We start from the raw sequence: 22,860 nt of genomic DNA, 5'->3' as shown, positions 1-22,860 counted from the left end.
GGTGAAAAAAGGTCCACTGCTGGAGCAATCATTAGAAAATGGAAGAAGCTAAACATGACTGTCAATCTCCCTCGGACTGGGGCTCCATGCAAGATCTCACCCCGTGGGGTCTCAATGATCCTAAGGAAGGTGAGAAATCAGCCCAGAACTACACGGGAGGAGCTGGTCAATGACCTGAAAAGAGCTGGGACCACCGTTTCTAAGGTTACTGTTGGTAATACACTGTTGGTAAGACGTCATGGTTTGAAATCATGCATGGCACGGAAGGTTCCCCTGCTTAAACCAGCACATGTCCAGGCACGTCTTAAGTTTGCCAATGACCATTTGGATGATCCAGAGGAGTCATGGAAGAAAGTCATGTGGTCAGATGAGACCAAAATAGAACTTTTGGGTCATAATTCCACTAAACGTGTTTGGAGGAAAAAGAATAATGAGTACCATCCATGTATATCTTGCATTTGCTGTTATTGCACTCTGGTTGGACCCAAACTGCATTTCGTTGCCTTGTACTTGTACATGTGTAATGACAATAAAGTTAAATCTAATCTAATCTAAAAAGTCAAGTGTTCCAATACTTCTAAACAAGATAGATAGATAGATAGATAGATAGATAGATAGATAGATAGATAGATAGATAGATAGATAGATGGATGGATAGATCTACTCTGCATGCGTTTACCTTGACATCATATTCCCAAATCATGCGCCAGAAATCCACCAAGGTGTTACTCAGAGGACCCTGTGTGGCGATGTACCTCCTGCTCCCTGTCACCCCCTGGTGGACAAACACAGTACTGTTACCAACATGTCCCCATCATACTGATATATACAGTATATATATATATATATATATATATATATATATATATATATATATATATATATATATATATATATAAATGAAATACAAATGTGTCCTGTGATGTCATATTGGTTCATTTTATGAATATATCAGTGTTAGATAGCAGGTAATCAGTACCTTGATGAAATTTGCATTAATGTAATCGCTGCTGTACTCAGGTGTTGTGGGAGTCAGAAGGACTCGGGTTTGGTCGTCTGCAGAAAAAAAGAAAGAGATTTTAATTTAACTTGAATGTCAACACTTCAGCAAAACACAACGTGAAGTCATGGCTTTAACATTTTATTCTACAACCCTGATAAAGTTATAAATGTGTCATTTTTTATTTGTTGTTTGTATTTGCCTTGATGTTAAACTGATGCTGAACTGTATGTTGGTGATCAGTAGATACACAGAGCGTCGATCAGAACACGTGTAAAACAGAGCGTGCGCTCGATCCTGATTGGTGGCTCGCTGCGTGTTTCAGCAGTTACGTTTTTATCCTCGTTAATAAAAAGAAACGACTGATTTCACTAAATGTAGTTGAGTGAAAAGTCAAATATTTGACTTTGAAATGTAGTGAAGTTACAGTTAAAATCTCCCTGAATGGAAACACTTCAGTAAAATACTTAAAAAGCTACTTAAGTACAGAAACTAATTACATTTACTTCCTCACTCTCCACCACTGATTATTAGATTCTTGATAATGTGAAAGAGCTTTCTGATTGGGTGGAACTCACATGGCAGTATGTCCTTGTAGCGGTTCTTCTTTACGTTTTCTTGGAGTCCTCCCACGTTTGCAGTCAAACCGTACTTCTGTTTCATCAAGCCGTTCTCATGCTTAATGCTCTGCATTCACATACACACACACACACACACACACACACACACACACACACACACACACACACACAGATAAGTACGCAAGTCCACAATGAAAGTTTAGTTTAAAAAGCAAGTTCCACCTCAAAGTCTGAGATGATCAGTAAACCTGGGACAGAAGAAACTGGAGAACATCTTGAAACAGCTTTGGAAGTGCTGATTACATATAAATAAAAGTGCATATGATATGAAACAAGGAGAAGAAGTGATGGGAAATTTACACTATAAGGACAAAATGTTGTGGGCACCAGACCATAACATTGGTATTGTAGACTATGTGCTTCTTATTGAACATCCCATTTCATCCTTTACTCTTCTGGAAAAATGTTCCACTAGATTTTGTCAAGATTTGTGCTCATTCCGTGACAATAAAGTGTGTTAGTATAGTCAGGTGGTGATGTAGGTGAGAAGGTGAGAAGGTGAGGAGGTTCTGGGGTTCATTCAGCGTTCACATTCATTCATATTCAATAGAGTTTAGAGCTCTATAGCAGGAGATCTTCCACTCAAACCCATGGAAAGCAGATCTCCATGAAGCTGGATTTGTGCAGAGGGGCATGTATGGAAAGTTCTAAAAACTTTTTGCGAATTGTCAGACGTTTATATACTGTCTGTCTCTCTGAATGGATATAAACACGATATAAAGGTTCAACAAAGTGACATTAATCTTGTTTTGAGTTTTTTTTTTAATAAAAAAGTCACCTGACTATAAAAAGGTTCTATTTTTTACACCAAAAAAAAGTTTTGAAATTGTATGAAACATTGAAACATGTTTTTTTTTTTCTCTGTGACACAAACTTCTCACACCACCTTAATCCCAGACTGTTTTTCACTGTGGTTTAGTGCAATCCTTCACTGATGTTTTGCTCAGCAAATTTTCTTTACACTTACACCTACACTGAGGCTTAAAAACACCTGTTCTTCTAAATGCAAATGGATGTTTACGTCTATTTATACTTTTGCACTGTCTTTTAAAATAGACGTAAACATTCATGTCTGTAAAACACCCACAATAACCACAACACTCTTAAAGACACAGGGGCTTCACTGGGAACTGTTTTCATCAGCGGTGGATGAAGAACACAAACCATGTAGATAAAATAGAGACACTCAGTAAAATGTGACTCCAGTAAAATGTAAAAATGTTTCTTTAAAACTTTCACTTGAGTAAAAGTACAAAAGTTTTTACCTCCAAATGAACTTAAGTATCCAAAGTAGTGATTTATTATAACTATAATGTTAAAATTATAATTTTTTTCACAAGATTCTTTATTTAATCACTTTAACGTGTAAAGACTCGAATGTGACTCTCAGCACACTGATCTATTAATAGAATGATATTAATGACTCAAACACTGATTGATTTCTATTACAATCATCATGAACCCAAAACCTTCTTCAAAACAATCCCGTAAATAAATCCACGTGTGTTGTGTCGAGTTCGAGTCTGGAGTTTCTTCATCATTTATTCCTCTCTAAATGTTCTGCTTGATGTTGAACTGATGCTGAACGGTATGTTGGTGATCAGTAGATACACCGAGCGTCGATCAGAACACGTGTAAAACAGAGCGTGCGCTCGATCCTGATTGGTGACTCGCTGCGTGTTTCAGCAGTTACGTTTTTATCCTCATAAATAAAAAGAAACGACTGATTTCACTAAATGTAGTTGAGTGAAAAGTCAAATATTTGACTTTAAAATGTAGTGAAGTTACAGTTAAAATCTCCCTAAATGGAAACACTTATATAGTATATATATATATATATATATATATATATATATATATATATATATATATATATATATATATATATATAGTAAAATATAGATACGTAAAAAAAAACTTGACATCGTTACTGTCCATCACTCTCATTCACTCACATACAACTCAAATAAATCAACATAAATTTAATAATACACACAAACTAGAGCAATTTTTATCTCTTTTATTCACATTACTGTTAATATTTGAAATGGGTATGTGTTCTAAATCTGACCCCAAGAGGGCGCAATACCCATATACTGAATTATTTGGTTATATATTTTGTCGTTATCACCCCATCACACTGATAAACCTCTCTATCACTATTTTAGTCGAATGATGTTCTTATCGATTTTACATACTGTATTAATTCTAGAATCTACCCGAGATACAAAAGCACACACATCCTTCAGTTGAAGTGCAGATACTGAGTTTTTAAAAGATTCTGGTAAAAGTTGAAGTTCTGACTGCACTTTTTTACTTAAGTAAAGAAGTTTGTGCTCTGAGATGTTCTTCAGTAAAAAGTAGTGATTATTACTACCTGTTTTAGTGTCACGCTGGAAACTGAACCACATCATAATAATATATTAATACAAAATCATGTTAAATGTTGTTCTCTAATGAATGTGTCCAGACTGAAGATCCACCATATAGAACACAAGCAGAGAAAAGATGATGATGATCAGGTGATCAGGAATGTCTTTGTTCTCAGTCATGTTCTCATCACTGACTCCCTCTGTCTCATCCACGTTAACCCCAAACTTCTTACTGCCTTCTGCTCTGCTCATTGTGAGCTTCAGAAACTAGTCTACGTCTGTGGTGTGAGAGAGGAAATTATACACCAGTGGATTGAAAAAAGCAGCACAATGACAGGAAACAGGTTGATGTGCTGAAAAACGGTGCAATGAGAAGATAAAATATTGACACTTCACCAAACATTAAAACTAAAGTAACGAGTCTGTTTTTAAAATGTAAGAAGTAAAAAGTACAGATATTTGTGTAAAAACTTTAACAAGTGAAAGTAAAATTGGCCAAAAAACAAATAGTGAAGTAAAATACTGATACCAGAAAAATCTACTTAAGTACAGTAACAAAGTATTTGTACTTCATCACTTCCGGTCTCTGATTTATTTATATATACAGTGTATATATATTAGTGGTGCAACATCACATGAAGAATTTCAGTACAGGGCTTCTGTAATCCGTGTTAAATAGACCAGATCTTTAGAAATGTAAATTATTAAATGTAAAACACACACACACACACACACACACACACACACACACACACACACACACATACACACAAACACACACATACACACACACACACACACACACACACACACACACACACACACACACACACATACAAACACACACATACAAACACACACACACACACACACACACACACACACACACACACACACAGATACAAAAACACACACACACACACACACACACACACACACACACACACACACACACACACACACACACACACACACACACATATAAACACATACACACAAACACACACACACACATACAAACACACACATACACACACACACACACACACACACACACACACACACACACACACACACACACATACAAACACACACATACAAACACACACACACACACACACACACACAGATACAAAAACACACACACACACACACACACACACACACACACACACACACACACACACACACACACACACATACACACAAACACACACATACAAACACACACACACACACACACACACACATACAAACACACACATACACACACACACACAGATACAAACACACACATACAAACACACACACACACACACACACACACACACACACACACACACACACACAGATACAAACACACACACACAAACACACACACACACACACAAACAAACAAACACACACACATACAAACACACACACACACACACACACACACACACACACACACACACACACACACACACACACATACAAACACACACATATACACACACACACACACACACACACACACAGATACAAACACACACATACAAACACACACACACACACACACACACAGATACAAACACACACATACAAACACACACACACACACACACACACACACACATAAACACATACACACAAATACAAGCACACACACACACATATTAGTTATATTTCTTTAATTTTATTTAATCAATTTTGTGCCAATTTATTCGATTGCTGAATTGAATCAATATACTAAAAACGGGTTTTAATAAACCAGGAATTATATATAAAATTTTGTATATATAATATCATGCAAAGAATAAATGAGACAGTAATTAATCAGACAGTAATGAAGCACAGCAGTCTTCCTGTCCCCGATGTGCTTAGCGTATCTAGCGTGCCTGTGTGCTTCTTGCTCTTAGTGATGGTTGCATTTTTTTTTTTTTGAACGGCTGTCTGTACACACTAAAATACCTGCCGCTCTGTGGGTGGTTTATGCACAGCCCCATGCGCTGATGAGAAGTCGATATTTTAGGAAGCTGATTTTCTTATCAATGAGGCGAGAACCACAGGTTTTCTAAAACCGACCGTTAAAGTGTCAGTAGCTGTGAGAAATAACAGTGGTGTGCCACGCAGCACATTTCTGCTTTTTTATACACGAGAATCCCTGTAGAACACACGGCTAATAAACAGAAAAATGGCAGAAGAACTACGTTAAACAGGCCGTTACGCTGTTTGCAAGCAGGGCCACATATACTGAGACTGAGGATAAACCCGGTGGTGTTTCTCTAACGCTAGAACTCATTCACATCATGCAAGTGGCAAATTTAATGTAGTAACAATCGCACCAGTTGACGGCAGTATCAGAGCTAGCTTTCCTCCAAAAACCATCACCCTACTGAACTCTACACTGGACTGCTAGGACACTGATAGATCACTGATGCTTTACTGATTTTACTGCCAGTAATCATCATGAAGTTCAGCTCCATCCTTTACATTCTGTATCATTTTTGTACAATTATATACTGTATATACAGACAATATATGACTGAATATCCTAGATTTTCTCCATATCTGTATACTATCTGTACATACACTGTGTATAACTTCAGTTCTTATCTCATACTGTACAGATGAGAGGAACTCCTTTGTGGAAGTCGACTGATTTTACCGATACCGATATCTAGATTGGATCGTACCTGCCGATTAATCAACCAGCAGCTTTTAAAATGGATACTGGATAAAAACTAAATATAGCACTCCATGTAAAATAGTACTGAACTTTAATAAAAAAATAAAAGACCAGTACTGAATCAATAAAATGTGCTAAATGAAATAAATATCAATGTGTTAATTAAGTAATATAATATAATTAATAAATGATAAATAATAAGTAGCTCTCCCCATACAGCGCACAGTCTCAGATGTAAAAACAAACAACACGCAGTGTCAGCAATTCGCCTCTAGAGGCCGCTCTTGTGAGGACAGCGGACCGAAAGCCGGAAAAACATCGGTATGGATTTTTGCGAGTATTCCTGCAATCGACTATCGGTGCCGATAAAAAAAAAAAAAAAAAAAAAACGATTAATCGGTCAACCTTGACTCCTTTGTAACCTGACCTCCTGTAGCTTTAATGAGTTAGCAAGCTCATTATGTTCACGTCAACAACGTGGTTTACCTGGTTACCCTTTCCCCCTAGCTAGCAAGCTTTCATGTATGTTTAGCAAGAATACGATGATAACTGGCCCAAATCTTATTTTCCTTACAGGAAAAAGTGAACCTGTAAATGACACGTGTGACGGTGACCTTCACAAACATCTCTGTATAATCATAAGATCGACCTCGGTGTGGTGACCGTCACCGAGTCTCGCTCGTCCTGGGGCGTTAATTTATTTTTCTATAACCGCAAGCCTCTGAATTCTTTATCATTTATTTGATCATGTGACTCAGGTCTCTTCTGCGAAAAAAAAGCTAAAAAGAAACCTACGTTAGTGGGAAGAATCAGATCTTTAATTTTTCTCAGCGCAGCTCGCTATCGTCCCCAGACGTCTGGGATCAGATGGTTTGTTAGTTTAATTGCAGAGTTGAATTTTACATCATGCCTGACTTGTATTAAACTTTATTGCTTGTAAAAGAAAGCATTCTAGATAAAGAGACTGGTGTACAGATTGTAAGCAAGGATTCTTTTGTTTTTTCTCTGTGTGCATCATATTGAAAGCCACAGTGCTTTTCTTACTTCCTTGCAGTAAAAGGAGAACAGGATGGTTTATAGTGCAGTGTGGTCCTTTCACTCTGAACCCGAACTGACCGAGCGTTGCTCTCTGAAAATACTCTCGATACCTATACAAGCAATATAAAGGTTACCTATATGGATTTAAGGTCAAAGATAAGAGTCATAAACCCCTCTGTTTTTCTACAGCAGATGAAAGCAGAAAAAAAACAACCCTTAACCACAAGAGGAAAACAGTGTGCACTGTGTCCCTGTGAAAGTTATGCGAAGAAGCGTGCATGACATCAGTGCTTTTGTTCCTCTGTGTCACTCCAGTGATGCCTTTTTGTCATATTCATATAGCAGCATGCACGAGGCGTGCAAACTCTGCACCCGGCTGCAACAAAGGTCAAGGAAACCCTTAGTGAAACATGAGCTACAAGAAAAATCCACTTATGGATCCTAAAGTATTTCGCCCTTCATTGCATAAGTCTTCCTTTCTGTTCCGTTATGCGCAAAATGTCACAGCAAAAAGTCCTCAGTAACGGTCCATAAAGTCATCTGCAGAACTCTCAAGCTCGTGCTAACTGAAGAAGAGGAAGTACTGCATTGTATACATTTTAACCAGTGGTCGACATAACACAAGTACACATTTAGTACTCATTTGCTCTCATAATAACCTCCACTCTTCTGGGAAGATGTTACACTAGAGGTCACGAAACTTGGGATCACAGCTCTATAGCAGGAGAAGGTTCAGTTCAAGTAGTTCAAATGAAGGGAACATTATATGCTACAGCATCAAAAGACGTCCTAAATATGTGTTAACATTTTGGAGTGTACCTCCAAGTTCGTGCAAACGTTTTGAAGAACCACATATGGGTGGAAAAGTCGTGTCCAAGTATTTTTGAAAATATAGTGTATGAAACAATAATACCGTGAATTCACATGGTAACTCCTGCACAATCTTCCAAAACCCAGGAAACAGCTAATTTAATCCAAATTTAACCCAATGAAGGCTGACATTATGATCATGAGCAGGATGTTTGGCTCCATGCAAATGTCCGAATCGTGCAGGAGGACAGTTTCTTCCAGCACTTTTCACGCCAAAGTGTGGTGGAAGAAGCAATAATAATAATAATAATAATAATAATAATTAAAAGAAGAAGAAGAAAAAGAAGAACAGGAATTGAATTTGAAATTGGATTGAAGTTAGAATTTCTGTTGTATCAAACTAAATACTCGGACTAAACGGTTACCATGGATACTGAGACGAGAGTCAGTACTGGTATCAGTTCTGTGATGAAAATGGGGAAGGTGTAGACTTTTAATTGGACTCATTCTTCATCATCATTATCATTTAATAACTTTGATGTCGTAATTGGGAGTTATACTTAAATACACCCTGAATATGACGCAAGTTCACTAAATGCCACCATTATACACACACACACACACACACACACACACACACACACACACACACACACACACACACACTCAGTAACACCTTGGGGCTATTGAGTGTCGATAATCTTCACATGTTTGTGAGGTGTGAAAAAACTGGAGATCCTCTGGTGGAAACCCACGTCTTCTGTCTCTGTGGTGCTTCACGAATTACAGTACAGTATTGTATGATAAGAATTTGTGAAGCACCACAGAGACAGAAGACAGCTCAGGACCAAACTAGAGACCCTAAAGCACAGGGGTCACAGGTGGGAAAACTGCTGTAAAGTAGGAAAAAATCAAATCAATATTCTGAAAAAACAGCACAACAGTACAACTTGCACACAGTTTTTAAAGGAACCCGGCATGTAGGTTGTTTCAAACATCTTAGAGAACTAACCACAGAACTTCTGTGGATGTAGGCTCCTCAAATCCTTCTGTCTTTTCATGTAATCCCAGAAAGACTCAATGATGTTGAGATCAGGACTCTGTGGACTTCCAGGAATCCATGCTCTTTTCTACACTGAAGACAGTTCTTAATGACATTGGTTGTATCATTGGAGTCATTGTCCTTCTGAGAAAACCACCACCATGCTTCACTGTTGCCTGCAGATACTCATTATTGTACCGTTCAAACAACTTGTCTTCTGCTACAGCAAATAATTCAGATTTTGACCCATCAGTCCAGAAAACCTACTGCCATCTTTCTGTCTCCAGTTCCTCTGTTTTCATGTATAGCCTTGTTTCCATGTCAGAGGTCTTGCTTTCTGGCTGCAATTCTTCCATGAAGACCACTTCGGTCCAGACTTCTCCAGACAATAGATGGATGTACCCTGGGAACCACTGGTTTTCTCCAGTTCTTTGTTGATGGCACTGGACATCTGATATTCCACACTGCATCTACGCTCCTAAACACCACCCGTTTCTTTGTTCTTATTCAGAAAATCTTGAAGAGCACATGCTAAAACCCCAGTCTGCTTTGAGATCTTTGCCTGGGAGGGTTTATGCTGATGCAGTAGAAATACCTTGTGTCTTGTTGCTGTGCTCAATCTTTCCATGGTGTATGACCCCAGACATGAACCTCCTCCACATCCTCAATTCAGTAGGAGAGTTGAGTTGTTCCTCACACAAGCCTCATCCACACTACACCGTTTCTGTTTCAGATAATGACTGGCTTTCAACCGACATATAACTCGAATGATCATCAAACTCAAAAAGTGTGCAAAAGTAGCACTTATTGAAGTATTTGGGGGTCAAATTTAGGTTTTTCTTCTGTCTGCTCACTCAGGATTTTTTTAATTGATAGATATAAACAATTAGGATGTACATTTATGAAAGAATTCTCACTTTACAGCATTTCTTCACATCTGGCTAAAACCTTTGAACAATACTAGAGAGATGTTGTGAGGCCACGAATTTACCCTCTGATGAACTGATGATGTGTGAACGATAAAGTGTTAAGAATAAAAACCTTCCTGTTATCGCCTCCAGCACATTTATACGCTGAGGACGTGCTCCTTTTAACACTTTCCAAAGCCATAGCTCATATAAAATGACGAAAGATCCTTTCTAGCTACACATTTCCGAACAGAACACGTCCTGCTTGCTTTCTGTTTTCTTGTACCATGTTGCTCTCGTACTAGTCCTGATTTTACCAGTTTTCTGCTATTGAGTCGTTACCTTACTGTGTTCACCTGTTTGTTGCTCGCTCTTTATTATTGTTTCCACTTTCACCCTGCTGGTTGTGTCTTTTATTATAAAGTCATTCCTGGCTGCATGAGCACCTTCAATTAATGCTGAGCAACACTGATTAAATCCTGCTCTGTATTTACGCAATGCATTCTCTCTGCACACACCTACACCGGGTCATGAGCTCGGTAACGAGCTGAACAAGGCGTGGTCTGTGATTCAGTTTACCAGGTATAACACACACACACACACACACACACACCGTCCAGGTGCGGAATTGTCCCCTCACTTCCTATGCTCGTTCCATAAAGTGGCACTTCCTCATACACTAAATTATTATCATATATATATATATATATATATATGGATGGTATATCATGGATCACTCTTCCTCTGGTTAATAATGAACTGTTTTATATAGATATATGTACAATAAGGAACTGGTGCATGCTACAGTAAAGCCTTGATAAATAAGATGCACGGCTTTAGATCCTAATTATGCTTATAATATGAAATGTTTAAGAACACACATTTTTTTCTATTTATAATATGTGCATATGTAACATAAAAAAAATTTAATATAAAAAACAACAACAACTAAATTCTAAACATAAATGCAAAAAAAATTTAATTAAGACGCCGTCCTTGCTTCATTTCCTCGTCCAGAATAAAACCAACATGATGTCTGAATGACAACACCATCCCTCTGAACACTATACCTCCGAACACCATACCTCTGAACACCATCCCTCTGAACACCATCCCTCCGAACACCATACCTCTAAACACCATCCCTCTGAACACCATCCCTCTGAACACCATACCTCAGAACACCATCCCTCAGAACACCATAACTCTGAACACCATACCTCAGAACACCATCCCTCAGAACACCATAACTCTGAACACCATAACTCTTAACACCATAACTCTGAACACCATTTCTCTGAACACCATACCTCAGAACACCATCCCTCTGAACACCATACCTCCAAACACCATACCTCCGATCACCATCCCTCTGAACACCATAACTCTGAACACCATACCTCTGAACACCATAAATCTGAACACCATAACTCTGAACACCATATCTCTAAACACCATACCTCCGAACACCATACCACCGAACACCATACCTCTGAACACCATATCTCCGAACACCATACCTCCGAACACCATACAACCGAACACCATACCTCTGAACACCATACCTCTGAACACCATAACTCTGAACACCATAACTCTGAACACCATACCTTTAAACACCATACCTCTGAACACCATACCTCTAAACACCATAACTCTGAACACCATAACTCTGAACACCATATCTCCGAACACTATAACTCCGAACACCATACCTCCGAACACCATAACTCCGAACACCATAACTCTGAACACCATCCCTCCGAACACCATAACTCCGAACACCATAACTCCGAACACCATACCTCCGAACACCATAACTCCGAACACCATTCCTCCGAACATCATAACTCCGAACACCATAACTCCAAACACCATACCTCCGAACACCATAAATCCGAACACCATAAATCCGAACACCATACCTCCGAACATCATAACTCCGAACACCATGCCTCCGAACACCATCCCTCCAAACACCATACCTCAGAACATCATACCTCCGAACACCATCCCTCTGAACACCATCCCTCTGAAGCTTTGTGCAAATGATTTAACGTCTTGGCAAAGCAAATTAGGAATCTCACTCATTAAAGCATCATTTGTTATTATGAATAATTTTTAGTTTGATAAGGTTCTGGGAGTTACAGATACTTACAGTGTACTCGGAGTCAATATCAGACTTCCCAGTGCTGCTGTCAGCCCGCACGCGCTCGATGAACTTCAGCAGGTACGCCTCCATGCGTCTTCTTCAAACCTCTTCTTTACTACTGAAATGTATTATTATTATTTTTATCTAAAAAATAGTTTGTTCAGAAGGAAAACAAAAGGAATCTTCTTTAGATGAACACCCGAGAGAATATCCACATGATCCGTTCACCTGTGCGCGAGCAGATAGAGTCAGGAGGAACTGATCTCTGAGCTTCTCAGCAGCAGCTTCACCCTGAACTCTGAATTTCTATTTAATTTGTATGAATTATGGAGCGCTGATTCTTCATCCACTCAGCACGGAGCTCACAGAGGGAAGTGATGAACCTCTCAGTGACTGAGATAAAAACCTTATTAGAATAAGTTACACGTTTTAATCTGTCACTATCTGCGTTGCCAGATTGATATCGATCCCTCTCTTCCAGATGTTGGTATATACCAGCGGTGGAACTGTAATCATAAAAACATGAGACTTCTTCAGGATTCAGGAGATTTATGAGATCTTTCACATGGTCAGCATGGGGTTTTATTTCCACAAGTTTAAAATAAAATTGTATCATGTTTATACCGTATATATATATATATATATATATATATATATATATATATATATATATATATATATATATATATATATATATATATATATATATATATTATAGAATTTTGACAGCCTTTTTATATACTGTATATATAAAGGCTGTCAAAATTCTTATTTATTTTAGTTTTTTTTATAAAGAATTGTGAGTATATTTTTAGAGCAGCAGCACACCATGGCAAAATCCTTGTACAGGCAACCCATGATACCTCCTAATAAAAATGATTGTGATTTGGTGTATTATTATGAATATTGTTGTGTATATAATGTACATAGACTCCAGTATGAAATCACACACTCTGGCAACCCTAGCTGCAGCTCATGCCTATGGGTCACACCTCAGTGTGTTATGAAGCCTCACATTACAATACCAGACCTCAGTAATGAAGCTGCAGTGCGCATGAGTGAAACTCTAATAGGAATCATTGTTCAATCTGTGTCTTGTACAAACATCCACATGACATCATCTGACCAGGATGTTTATTAATTAATTGACCTAAAAAAGCAAGTGGATAACTGGAATCATCTTTTTACACTTGTATATTTTATATAGTTTTTAACTGTTCTTGTTGCTGATAAATCGATCAGCTGTCAATTCAGGAAACGATCATTCAGTAATAAGCATTATTGTGTCTCAGTCATTCATTTCATCCCCAGGTTCTCTCATGTCATGGTAGAAAGAACATCCAGAACTGTTGAGCAGCTCAACTTCTGTATCAGACACATATAGGAGACATTAATCTCCTTAAACCTGAGAAACCGGTCTCCTCTGTTCCCAGATGTAAATATCAGTTTATGAGATTTGCATTCTGTTTTTATTTACATTTTACACGTGTCACAACTTTTCTTTGGAACTCCGGTTGTAAGATTGATCCAAAAATATCAAGTAACATCATCCAATGGTGTCCAAAGAGCCAAGAACGTAAAAAATAAAGTATTGATTTGAACTAGGAGACCCCAAACCTGTTTCAGCATGACAACGACCCTGTGCACAAAGCTCCAGCTTCATGAAGATCTGCATTGCACATGGAAGATCTCCTGCTATAGATCTCCAACCCCCAACCACCTACATCAGTAACTGACTTTACGAACACCTTTGTGACTGAATGAATTTCCACAAATCTCCAAAAGAACATTCCAAAATCTAGTGGAACATCTTCCCAGGAGAGTGGAGATCATTATTACAGCAAATGGAGACTTAATGTGGAATGAGATGTTCAAAAAGAAGCACATACTTATGATCAGGCGTCCACAAACCTTCTGTTGGATGTGAGCAGGTGGGTTTGCTGAACAATAAATCCATTTCGGTTTTAGAGATTTTTCTCAGTCGCTTACGAGCGTTTCTCAGATCAGAAATGAAATTCTCCAAACGACTTGTTCCTCCACATCATGTTGTCATTTGTACTCATCATAAAAACGTTTCTCGTTGCTTCAAATCAAATGGCGAACGCTTCAGTACATAAATGTAATGGCTTGTGTTCGAGTGTCTGCTGTTTCCTACAGGATCAGTTGTATATGTTCATGTTGATCAAAATATATTCTACTGGTTTCACCTGAATAGGTTTAACCCCCAAAACATCTCAGCATCACTTCACTGTGCCATTGAATGTCATTTATTTTTTGTAAATGAATTGTGCAGAAGAATCTTTATTTTTACTAATGAAGGCGAGTGAATGACATCAGATCAACCAATGATCAACCAGATCTCTACAACAGGTCAAAGGTGAATCTGGTGAAACTTTAACTTGTGCGTGTATACAGACACAAAACACAGAATTACAATTTCTAGAAATGGAACGGAACAAAGAACAAAAAATTTTTTTAGATTTGGTGTAAATCTACAACGTGACAGAAAATTGTGGAAAAGTGAATCAATCTTCAGTTCTTGAGGACCCGAATGTTAAATATGGTTCTAATCCCGTTAGAGCTTTGTGTTCTACTCGTGTCTCAGCCACACATCAGGAAATGAGGACATTGTTGCAAACAAAGTCTTTATTAATAACATTATGATAGAATATGATCAACCTTTCAGTTCCTGTCACCTTTTATAACCCCATGATTTAGTGTCCAGTAACTGGTCAGACTGTGATTGAATTTGGGTGGATGGTGTAATATTTGTTACGTTTGTCAAAAGAAACCACATGAGAACCAGCCACTGTGTTGCGTAAAAGTGAAAGTAAAATTGCACATGGATTTCCAGCGTGAACTATTGTGTAGTTAGATAGATAGCTATCACTCAAAACAAGATTTTGGACTAAATGTTTTGTCTCTCCACCACTAGAGGTCGTCGTCTCCCCCTACGTTGTGTTTCTTTTGTCGTTTAAGTGTCATTGCTGCCATCTGTATGTCAGTTCCCCATGGGCCCTGTTTCCTACTGTCATTGCTTCTTTTGGGGTTTAGTTGACCTACACACAACGCTTAATGAACTGCCTTATGGCTGAATGAATCTCCAAAACCTTCACAAATACACTTTAAAATCTAGTGGAACATCTCCTCTAAAGAGTGAAGGTTGGAAGAGCGAACGGGGAATCGGATCTGCAAAAAGAAGCACATACCAGATTTATGGCCAGGTGTCCACATACTTTTGCATATATACAGTGCCTTGCGAAAGTATTCGCCCCCCTTGAACTTTGCGACCTTTTGCCACATTTCAGGCTTCAAACATAAAGATATAAAACTGTAATTTTTTGTGAAGAATCAACAACAAGTGGGACACAATCATGAAGTGGAACGAAATTTATTGGATATTTCAAACTTTTTTAAAAAATAAAACACTGAAAAATTGGGCGTGCAAAATGATTCAGCCCCCTTACTTTCAGTTCAGCAAACTCTCTCCAGAAGTTCAGTGAGGATCTCTGAATGATCCAATGTTGACCTAAATGACTAATGATGATAAATAGAATCCACCTGTGTGTAATCAAGTCTCCGTATAAATGCACCTGCACTGTGATAGTCTCAGAGGTCCGTTTAAAGCGCAGAGAGCATCATGAGGAACAAGGAACACACCAGGCAGGTCCGAGATACTGTTGTGGAGAAGTTTAAAGCCGGATTTGGATACAAAAAGATTTCCCAAGCTTTAAACATCCCAAGGAGCACTGTGCAAGCGATTAATATTGAAATGGAAGGAGTATCAGACCACTGCAAATCTACCAAGACCTGGCCGTCCCTCTAAACTTTCAGCTCATACAAGGAGAAGACTGATCAGAGATGCAGCCAAGAGGCCCATGATCACTCTGGATGAACTGCAGAGATCTACAGCTGAGGTGGGATACTCTGTCCATAGGACAACAATCAGTTGTATACTGCACAAATCTGGCCTTTATGGAAGAGTGGCAAGAAGAAAGCCATTACTTAAAGTTTTCCACAAGCCACCTGGTAGACACACCAAACATGTGGAAGAAGGTGCTCTGGTCAGATGAAACCAAGATGGAACTTTTTGGCAACAATGCAAAACGTTATGTTTGGCGTAAAAGCAACACGGCTCATCACCCTGAACACACCATCCCCACTGTGAAACATGGTGGTGGCAGCATCATGGTTTGGGCCTGCTTTTCTTCAGCAGGGACAGGGAAGATGGTTAAAATTGATGGGAAGATGGATGGAGCCAAATACAGGACCATTCTGGAAGAAAACCTGATGGAGTCTGCAAAAGACCTGAGACTGGGACGGAGATTTGTCTTCCAACAAGACAATGATCCAAAACATAAAGCAAAATCTACAATGGAATGGTTTACAAATAAACATATCCAGGTGTTCGAATGGCCAAGTCAAAATCCAGACCTGAATCCAATCGAGAATCTGTGGAAAGAACTGAAAACTGCTGTTCACAAATGCTCTCCATCCAACCTCACTGAGCTCGAGCTGTTTTGCAAGGAGGAATGGGCAAAAATTTCAGTCTCTCGATGTGCAAAACTGATAGAGACATACCCCAAGAGACATAACCCCACAGCTGTAATCGCAGCAAAAGGTACAAAGGCGCTACAAAGTATTAACTTAAGGGGGCTGAATAATTTTGCACGCCCAATTTTTCAGTTTTTTATTTGTTAAAAAAGTTTGAGATATCCAATAAATTTCGTTCCACTTCATGATTGTGTCCCACTTGTTGTTGATTCTTCACAAAAAATTACAGTTTTATATCTTTATGTTTGAAGCCTGAAATGTGGCAAAAGGTCGCAAAGTTCAAGGGGGCCGAATACTTTCGCAAGGCACTGTATGTATTTGAAAGAACATTCAGTGCTGTTCACGTGTGTGGATTTGACAGAGACGCACTCGGCTTGTGGTTGGGGGAAGTGAGAATGGGACAGCGCGTTGAAATGTCTCTCAGAAGACACTTTGGATCAATGAAGGGGAATTTATCAAGAATCATAAACGATATCAGAATAGAGAAGTGAGCATGGCACAGCGTTTCCCATGAAAACCAGTCTCTCTGTTCACAAGATCGTCTTATATGAGAACTATAATGTTTTGCTCGACATTTTCTTTCATAGAACACGGTTGCTATGGTTACAGCTATTTATTAGCAGAGCATTGACTTGGATCGGTGGTCAAACTGAACACAAACGACCTTTCAGCCAATCGTAATCCAGTGTTTAGATTTATTATTAAATAATAAATTAATATTTATATTTATCTCTTCATCATGGCACCTGTTAGCGGGTGGATGTGTTTACCAGGCAGCAGGTGAACATTTTGTCCTCAAAGTTGATGTTAGAAGCAGGAAACATGGGCGTTAGGATTTGGGCGAGTTTGATAAATTGTGACGTCTAGACGTCTCGGTCAGAGCATCTCCAAAACTGCAGCTCTTGTGGATGTTCCTGGTCTGGAGTGGTCAGAATCTATCTAAAGTGCTTCAAGGAAGGAACGGTGGTGAACCGGCGAACAGGGTGAACCCTGGTGAACAGGGTCGTGGGGGACGAGGATCATTGCTGCACGTGAGGAGCGAAGGCTGGTCCGTGTGGTCCGATCCAACAGACGAGCTCCTGTAACTCAGACGTTCATGCTGTTAATGTTTGATAGGTCACGACTGTGTAAAGCTGCGCAGCTTTACACAAAGCCAGCTCCATAAAGATCTCCTTTACATTGGGTGGAGTGGAAGATCTCCTGCTATATGGCTTCAAGCCCATTAAACACCTCTGGAAAGAATCTTTCACACCGACTGCACCCTCAGACCTCCACACCTCACCTACATCAGTTCCTGACTTTACTAACACACACATCCGTTGTGGCTGAATGAATTCCCGCAAATGTCTACAAATACACTCCAAAATCTAGTGGACCCTCTTCCCAGAAGAATGAGGAGCACATATCAATGGTCAGGTTTCCACACAGACGGTTGTTTACAGACGGTGTAGAAGGAACAAAGTGTTCAGTTATGTTTTATGCAAAAAAGCAAGCAAATATTATATTATATTATAAAAAATTTTATGAAAAAAAAGACAGTGTCAAAAAGGTCAAACAATGACAATGACTTCAAACTAGAAATGAGAACAAAAAGATATGGACAATTATTAAGGCAATTTCTGGACAGGGGGGAGTGGTGGCTCCAGTGGTTAAGGCGCTGGGTTGCCGATCGGAAGGTCTGGGGTTCAAGCCCCGGTATCGCCAAGCTGCCACTCTTGGGCCCTTGAGCAAGACCCTTAACCCTCTATGCTCCGGGGGTCCCTTACGAGGGGAAATATCAAGGTCCGTGACGTGGGGCCGCCTTCCCGTGGGCTCACCACCTGCAGGAGGGACCGTAAGGGACGGTGCTGTGAGGATTGGGCAGCAGTCGAAGGCGGGGGCCTGCTTAGACTGCTGCCCCCGCGACCCGAATTACGGATAAGAGGGAGAAAATGAATGAATGAATGAATTTCTGGACAGTTTTTTTGGTTTCCTTTGTGGGAAAAATTGTTTAGTATAGAATATTGATAATGCTAATGTCTATACTAGTGTCATTACAATGTGGGCCACTAGATGACGCCATTGTCTATTAAAGTGGATCTCCTCTCTGTCTGTGAATTATGTTATTGTTGCCGCCTGTGTCTCATTCACTACGTTTATTTACATTTATTTCCAGGATGTTTCTTAAAATCTTTTTTTTTGGCTTGATAGTATAAAAAAAATACTGGTACCGGTAGCGATATCGCCGATACCGGTTTTAAACGGAATTGGTATCGCACATCCCTATCCTGAAGCTTCTCTCTGTTACTCTCAAACACCCCAAATACTGTCGAACCGAGTGTCCGAGTCCCAAACGGCGTTCTATGCAGCACAGAGTGCACTAGGGAACGCGTACAAATCACCGCAGTAGTGTATCTTGATAGTGCACACGGATAGGAAGTGTGCAGTGATTTGGGATTGGGCCGGTAGAGTTTCTATTTTCCGTGCGCTTGGGCGAAGATGGCGCAGGCTCTGTCAGAAGAGGAGTTTCACCGAATGCAGGTAAGAAATTTATTTTCTAATCCAATTTAACATGTCAGAATATTGCGTTTTGGAGTTCAAACCCATCGCAGTGTTTTAGAAAATAAAGGCCAGAAGATCATGAGCTCAATCCGGCAGCTCGGGTCCTGCTGAGCGCCTCTGTGGTGACTGAGGGAGGAGGCAGGCAATGCTGCTAACAGCGGTTAGCATTTAGGTTAACGGGTTAGCCTGCTAGCTAACTGCTATCGGCTTTTTTTGAGGTAACTTGTGTGAGATCCGGAGGTTTGGAAACTATTGAAAGGATGGTTTCCTGGTTTTTACGTGGTCATTGTTCTATATTATTTATTGAGGTAGATTGTAATCGGTTAGCATACTCTCAGGCTAGTCAGGCTTCAGCCCTTTCTCAGTGCACCTAACAGCTGTTTACAGATGTTCCTACAGCAGAAGGAGGATCACATGACTCCAGGAGGACCTCAGGTGGATTTATTAGTGTTTCTGTGCGACACCGAGAAACCTGCTTTTGCTTGATTCTGTCTCCTGCTGGCATTGTTGACTCTCCAGTGTGGAACCTGAGGTGAAGTCTGATAAGGCAGTGTCTGGTTTCCATCATCTGAAGGTTTCATAACTGAGAAGGTTCCATTACGCTCATAAAAGTGACTCTGCAAACAAGCCGGCTTTGTCAGAGTGAGATTCAAACACCCAGCAGGAGGTCTTGTGTTCCAAACATCTGACAGGAGGTCATGGGTTCCAAACATCTGACAGGAGGTCACGGGTTTCCAAACATCCTCTCAGGAGGTCACTGGTTCCAAGCAACAGGTCACGGTCTCCAGACTCCACAGCTTCATCTTCCTGTGGAACATAGAGGTGTGGTTTAAGTGCGAGTCGACTCGTTGGGCCGTTTTTACTGTGAAGCTGTCGAGACGAGTCGAGTCGAGTCGAGTATGCGAGTCGACTCTTTCAGCAGCCTCTTTTAGGCGAGTCCTATGCTATTTGTACTGTTTATTTTTTTATTTTTGGGCAGATGTTTTCATCACTTAAAGTTGTTCTTTATCTTGAGTAATTGAGACGTGTGTTTGAGTCCGCAGTCACGTGTAGGAGTAGACGAGATGCCTGTGAGATCAGACTCACTGAAAAGAGCAGGAACTCACATGACTTTGGAGAAGACTGTAGATCATCAGTTGATCACTGTTTCAGAAAAGGTTTATTTGCTCTTTAGGGCAGTGTCAGTGACTGACATGACTATAGTGTTATACTGAAATCCATAAACATTCATATATAAATATAACATTTATATACGGCTTTGTTTATTTTGTATTTTCGTGTCATTTCACCACTTAATTAGGGCCGTGTTCTCAGAACTGAAGTCACTTCCAGTAGGTATAATCACCGTATACTTTTTCTGTCCTGCTTTTAATCATAGAGTCAAAAAGAGTCATAGAGTCATGGTTCGTTACTGACCTGCTGAACTAGAGACCAGGTTCTTATCTCTGTACATGTATCTTCTGTACTACAGCGTTTCTTTTTCCATATGTTCTGTTCAGTTCTAAGTGTCTAACTGCTGATAACCCATGGCTCTTCTTGTAGATGACTACAGATCTCGACAGATTAATCGGTTTTCCTGATTAATCGGCACCGATATTTAATTGCAGGAACTATCGACTATCGTCAAAAATCCATACCGATAGTTTTTCCGAGTTGCTTCCGTTGCTGGAGCGGCTGAAAAGGTCTTCTGTCATTACAAGAGCGGCCTCTAGAGGGCGATTCACTGACGGCACGTTCTGTTTGTTTTTACACTTGGGACTGTTTTTTTAATATTTATAAATTAGTATATTTATATTTATTCAGGACTTTCACATTATTTAGTACTGGTTTTTCTATTTAATTTTAATTGTTATTTTTGATATAAAATGTAGTCATTTTGTTACATGGAGTGTTATGTTTTTTAAATTTTTTATCGCGTATCCATTTTACAAACTATCGGTAAATTAATCATTTTTCGTACGATCCAACATAGATATCGGTATCAGTAAAATCGATCAACCTCTTCTTCTGCACCAGGGCACATTTTCAGGCTCCAAGTCTATGTAGTAGATTGGTGGAGTTCACGAGTGCACTGGATCTTCATTCATTTATGAAATAAAAAATGCACAACACGTGGAGCATGCTCTGGCGTGGCTAAATAAATAATTAATTTCATAAATAACTAGTTTTGTGTATCTTGTTCCATGTTAATTTATTGTTCAGTCCCAATGTAAGGATCAAACCTTAGGAATTCCTTTGAGTTTTACACCAGAGTTACGTTAAAAACAATCCCCCAACGCGGAAACGGTGTACGTGAAATGAAACTTTCCCTGCAGTCAATCTGGTTCCACTTCCTTATAATACATGATATATTTATTTTCTCTCCCCTTCATTTTAGGCTCAGCTTCTGGAGCTGCGAACGCAGAACTACCAGCTCTCAGATGACCTGCGAAAGAACACTGCAGGTAAATAACACCTGTGCACATGGAACTCCTTTAGTGAGTACTTTGTGCTACCTCTCTTTGCCAAGATAACAGCTCCTGAGTGTTCTCATCTAATGAATGGATGATGAGATTGGAGAATACATGGCATAGGGATCGGAGAACATTTCACCATGAAGAAGGTTCACATTGGTGGATTATTGGGTTTTCTATCAAGTTTAAGTCAGTGGACTGGGATATCCGTGGCAGGAGCTTGATTCTGTAGTCAGTAAACCATAGATCTAACCATGGCCCATTTTAAGCTCTCAGGTAGAAGCAGTCAGGTGTTTATTTAAAATCTGAGGCCATGATGCCACAAATCCAGGTGAAGTGTGTCCAGGTTCTCTAGTAGAATAATTGCCTTAAAACAAACAAGAGCCACCACTATATTCAATCACAGGCATGATGTAGTTTTCCACATGGCTGCCTCTCTGTAAGCTTCAAACCCATCCATGGTGTTTATTACCCAAAAGCTCTGGTTTCATTTGACTGTTAAACCTGATCCCCTTTCCGGTAGTGTTTAGCAAGATGAAGAGTAGGATTGCAATACTGGAAAATTTCCATGGTAATTAATAAAAATTTTCGGATTAAAAAATAAATTCAAACAACCAGTTTAAACAATACAATTTCAGTTGAATTTCTACCTGCAGATTTATCAATCACATGCACACA

The 22,860-nt window shown here is 39.4% G+C and overlaps 2 protein-coding genes across 5 annotated transcripts in view; one reads left to right on the top strand and one right to left on the bottom strand.

Annotated features, from left to right (window-relative positions):
• The window catches only part of ptpn18 (protein tyrosine phosphatase non-receptor type 18), a 39,479-nt gene extending 26,445 nt beyond the window's left edge, over positions 1 to 13,034 (bottom strand). Inside the window, exons 1-5 of the mRNA XM_083554996.1 lie at positions 12,863 to 13,034; positions 12,641 to 12,778; positions 1,579 to 1,687; positions 980 to 1,056; positions 680 to 775 (exon numbers count right to left, since the gene is read on the bottom strand). Of these exons, the coding sequence (XP_083411122.1) occupies positions 680 to 775; positions 980 to 1,056; positions 1,579 to 1,687; positions 12,641 to 12,724 (366 nt within the window). The 5' untranslated portion in view covers positions 12,725 to 12,778; positions 12,863 to 13,034. The remainder of the gene's footprint in view (positions 1 to 679; positions 776 to 979; positions 1,057 to 1,578; positions 1,688 to 12,640; positions 12,779 to 12,862) is intronic.
• Positions 13,035 to 19,263: 6,229 nt separating this feature from the next.
• The window catches only part of gripap1 (GRIP1 associated protein 1), a 68,560-nt gene continuing 64,963 nt past the window's right edge, over positions 19,264 to 22,860 (top strand). For 3 of the 4 annotated variants that reach the window (XR_014535816.1, XM_083554895.1, XM_083554893.1), the window contains exons 1-2: positions 19,564 to 19,708; positions 22,107 to 22,173. Coding sequence is in view for 3 of the 4 variants with exons in the window: in XM_083554895.1 (XP_083411021.1) it covers positions 19,667 to 19,708; positions 22,107 to 22,173 (109 nt within the window). In the remaining variant the exon portion in view is untranslated. Of the gene's footprint in view, positions 19,709 to 22,106; positions 22,174 to 22,860 lie in introns of all 4 variants that reach the window. The other variant, XM_083554894.1, reaches the window with a different exon arrangement.

This window comes from Silurus aristotelis (assembly GCF_946808225.1).
Source record: "Silurus aristotelis genome assembly, chromosome: 11".
NCBI lineage: Eukaryota > Metazoa > Chordata > Actinopteri > Siluriformes > Siluridae > Silurus > Silurus aristotelis.
This window is presented reverse-complemented; position numbering and strand designations above follow the sequence as displayed.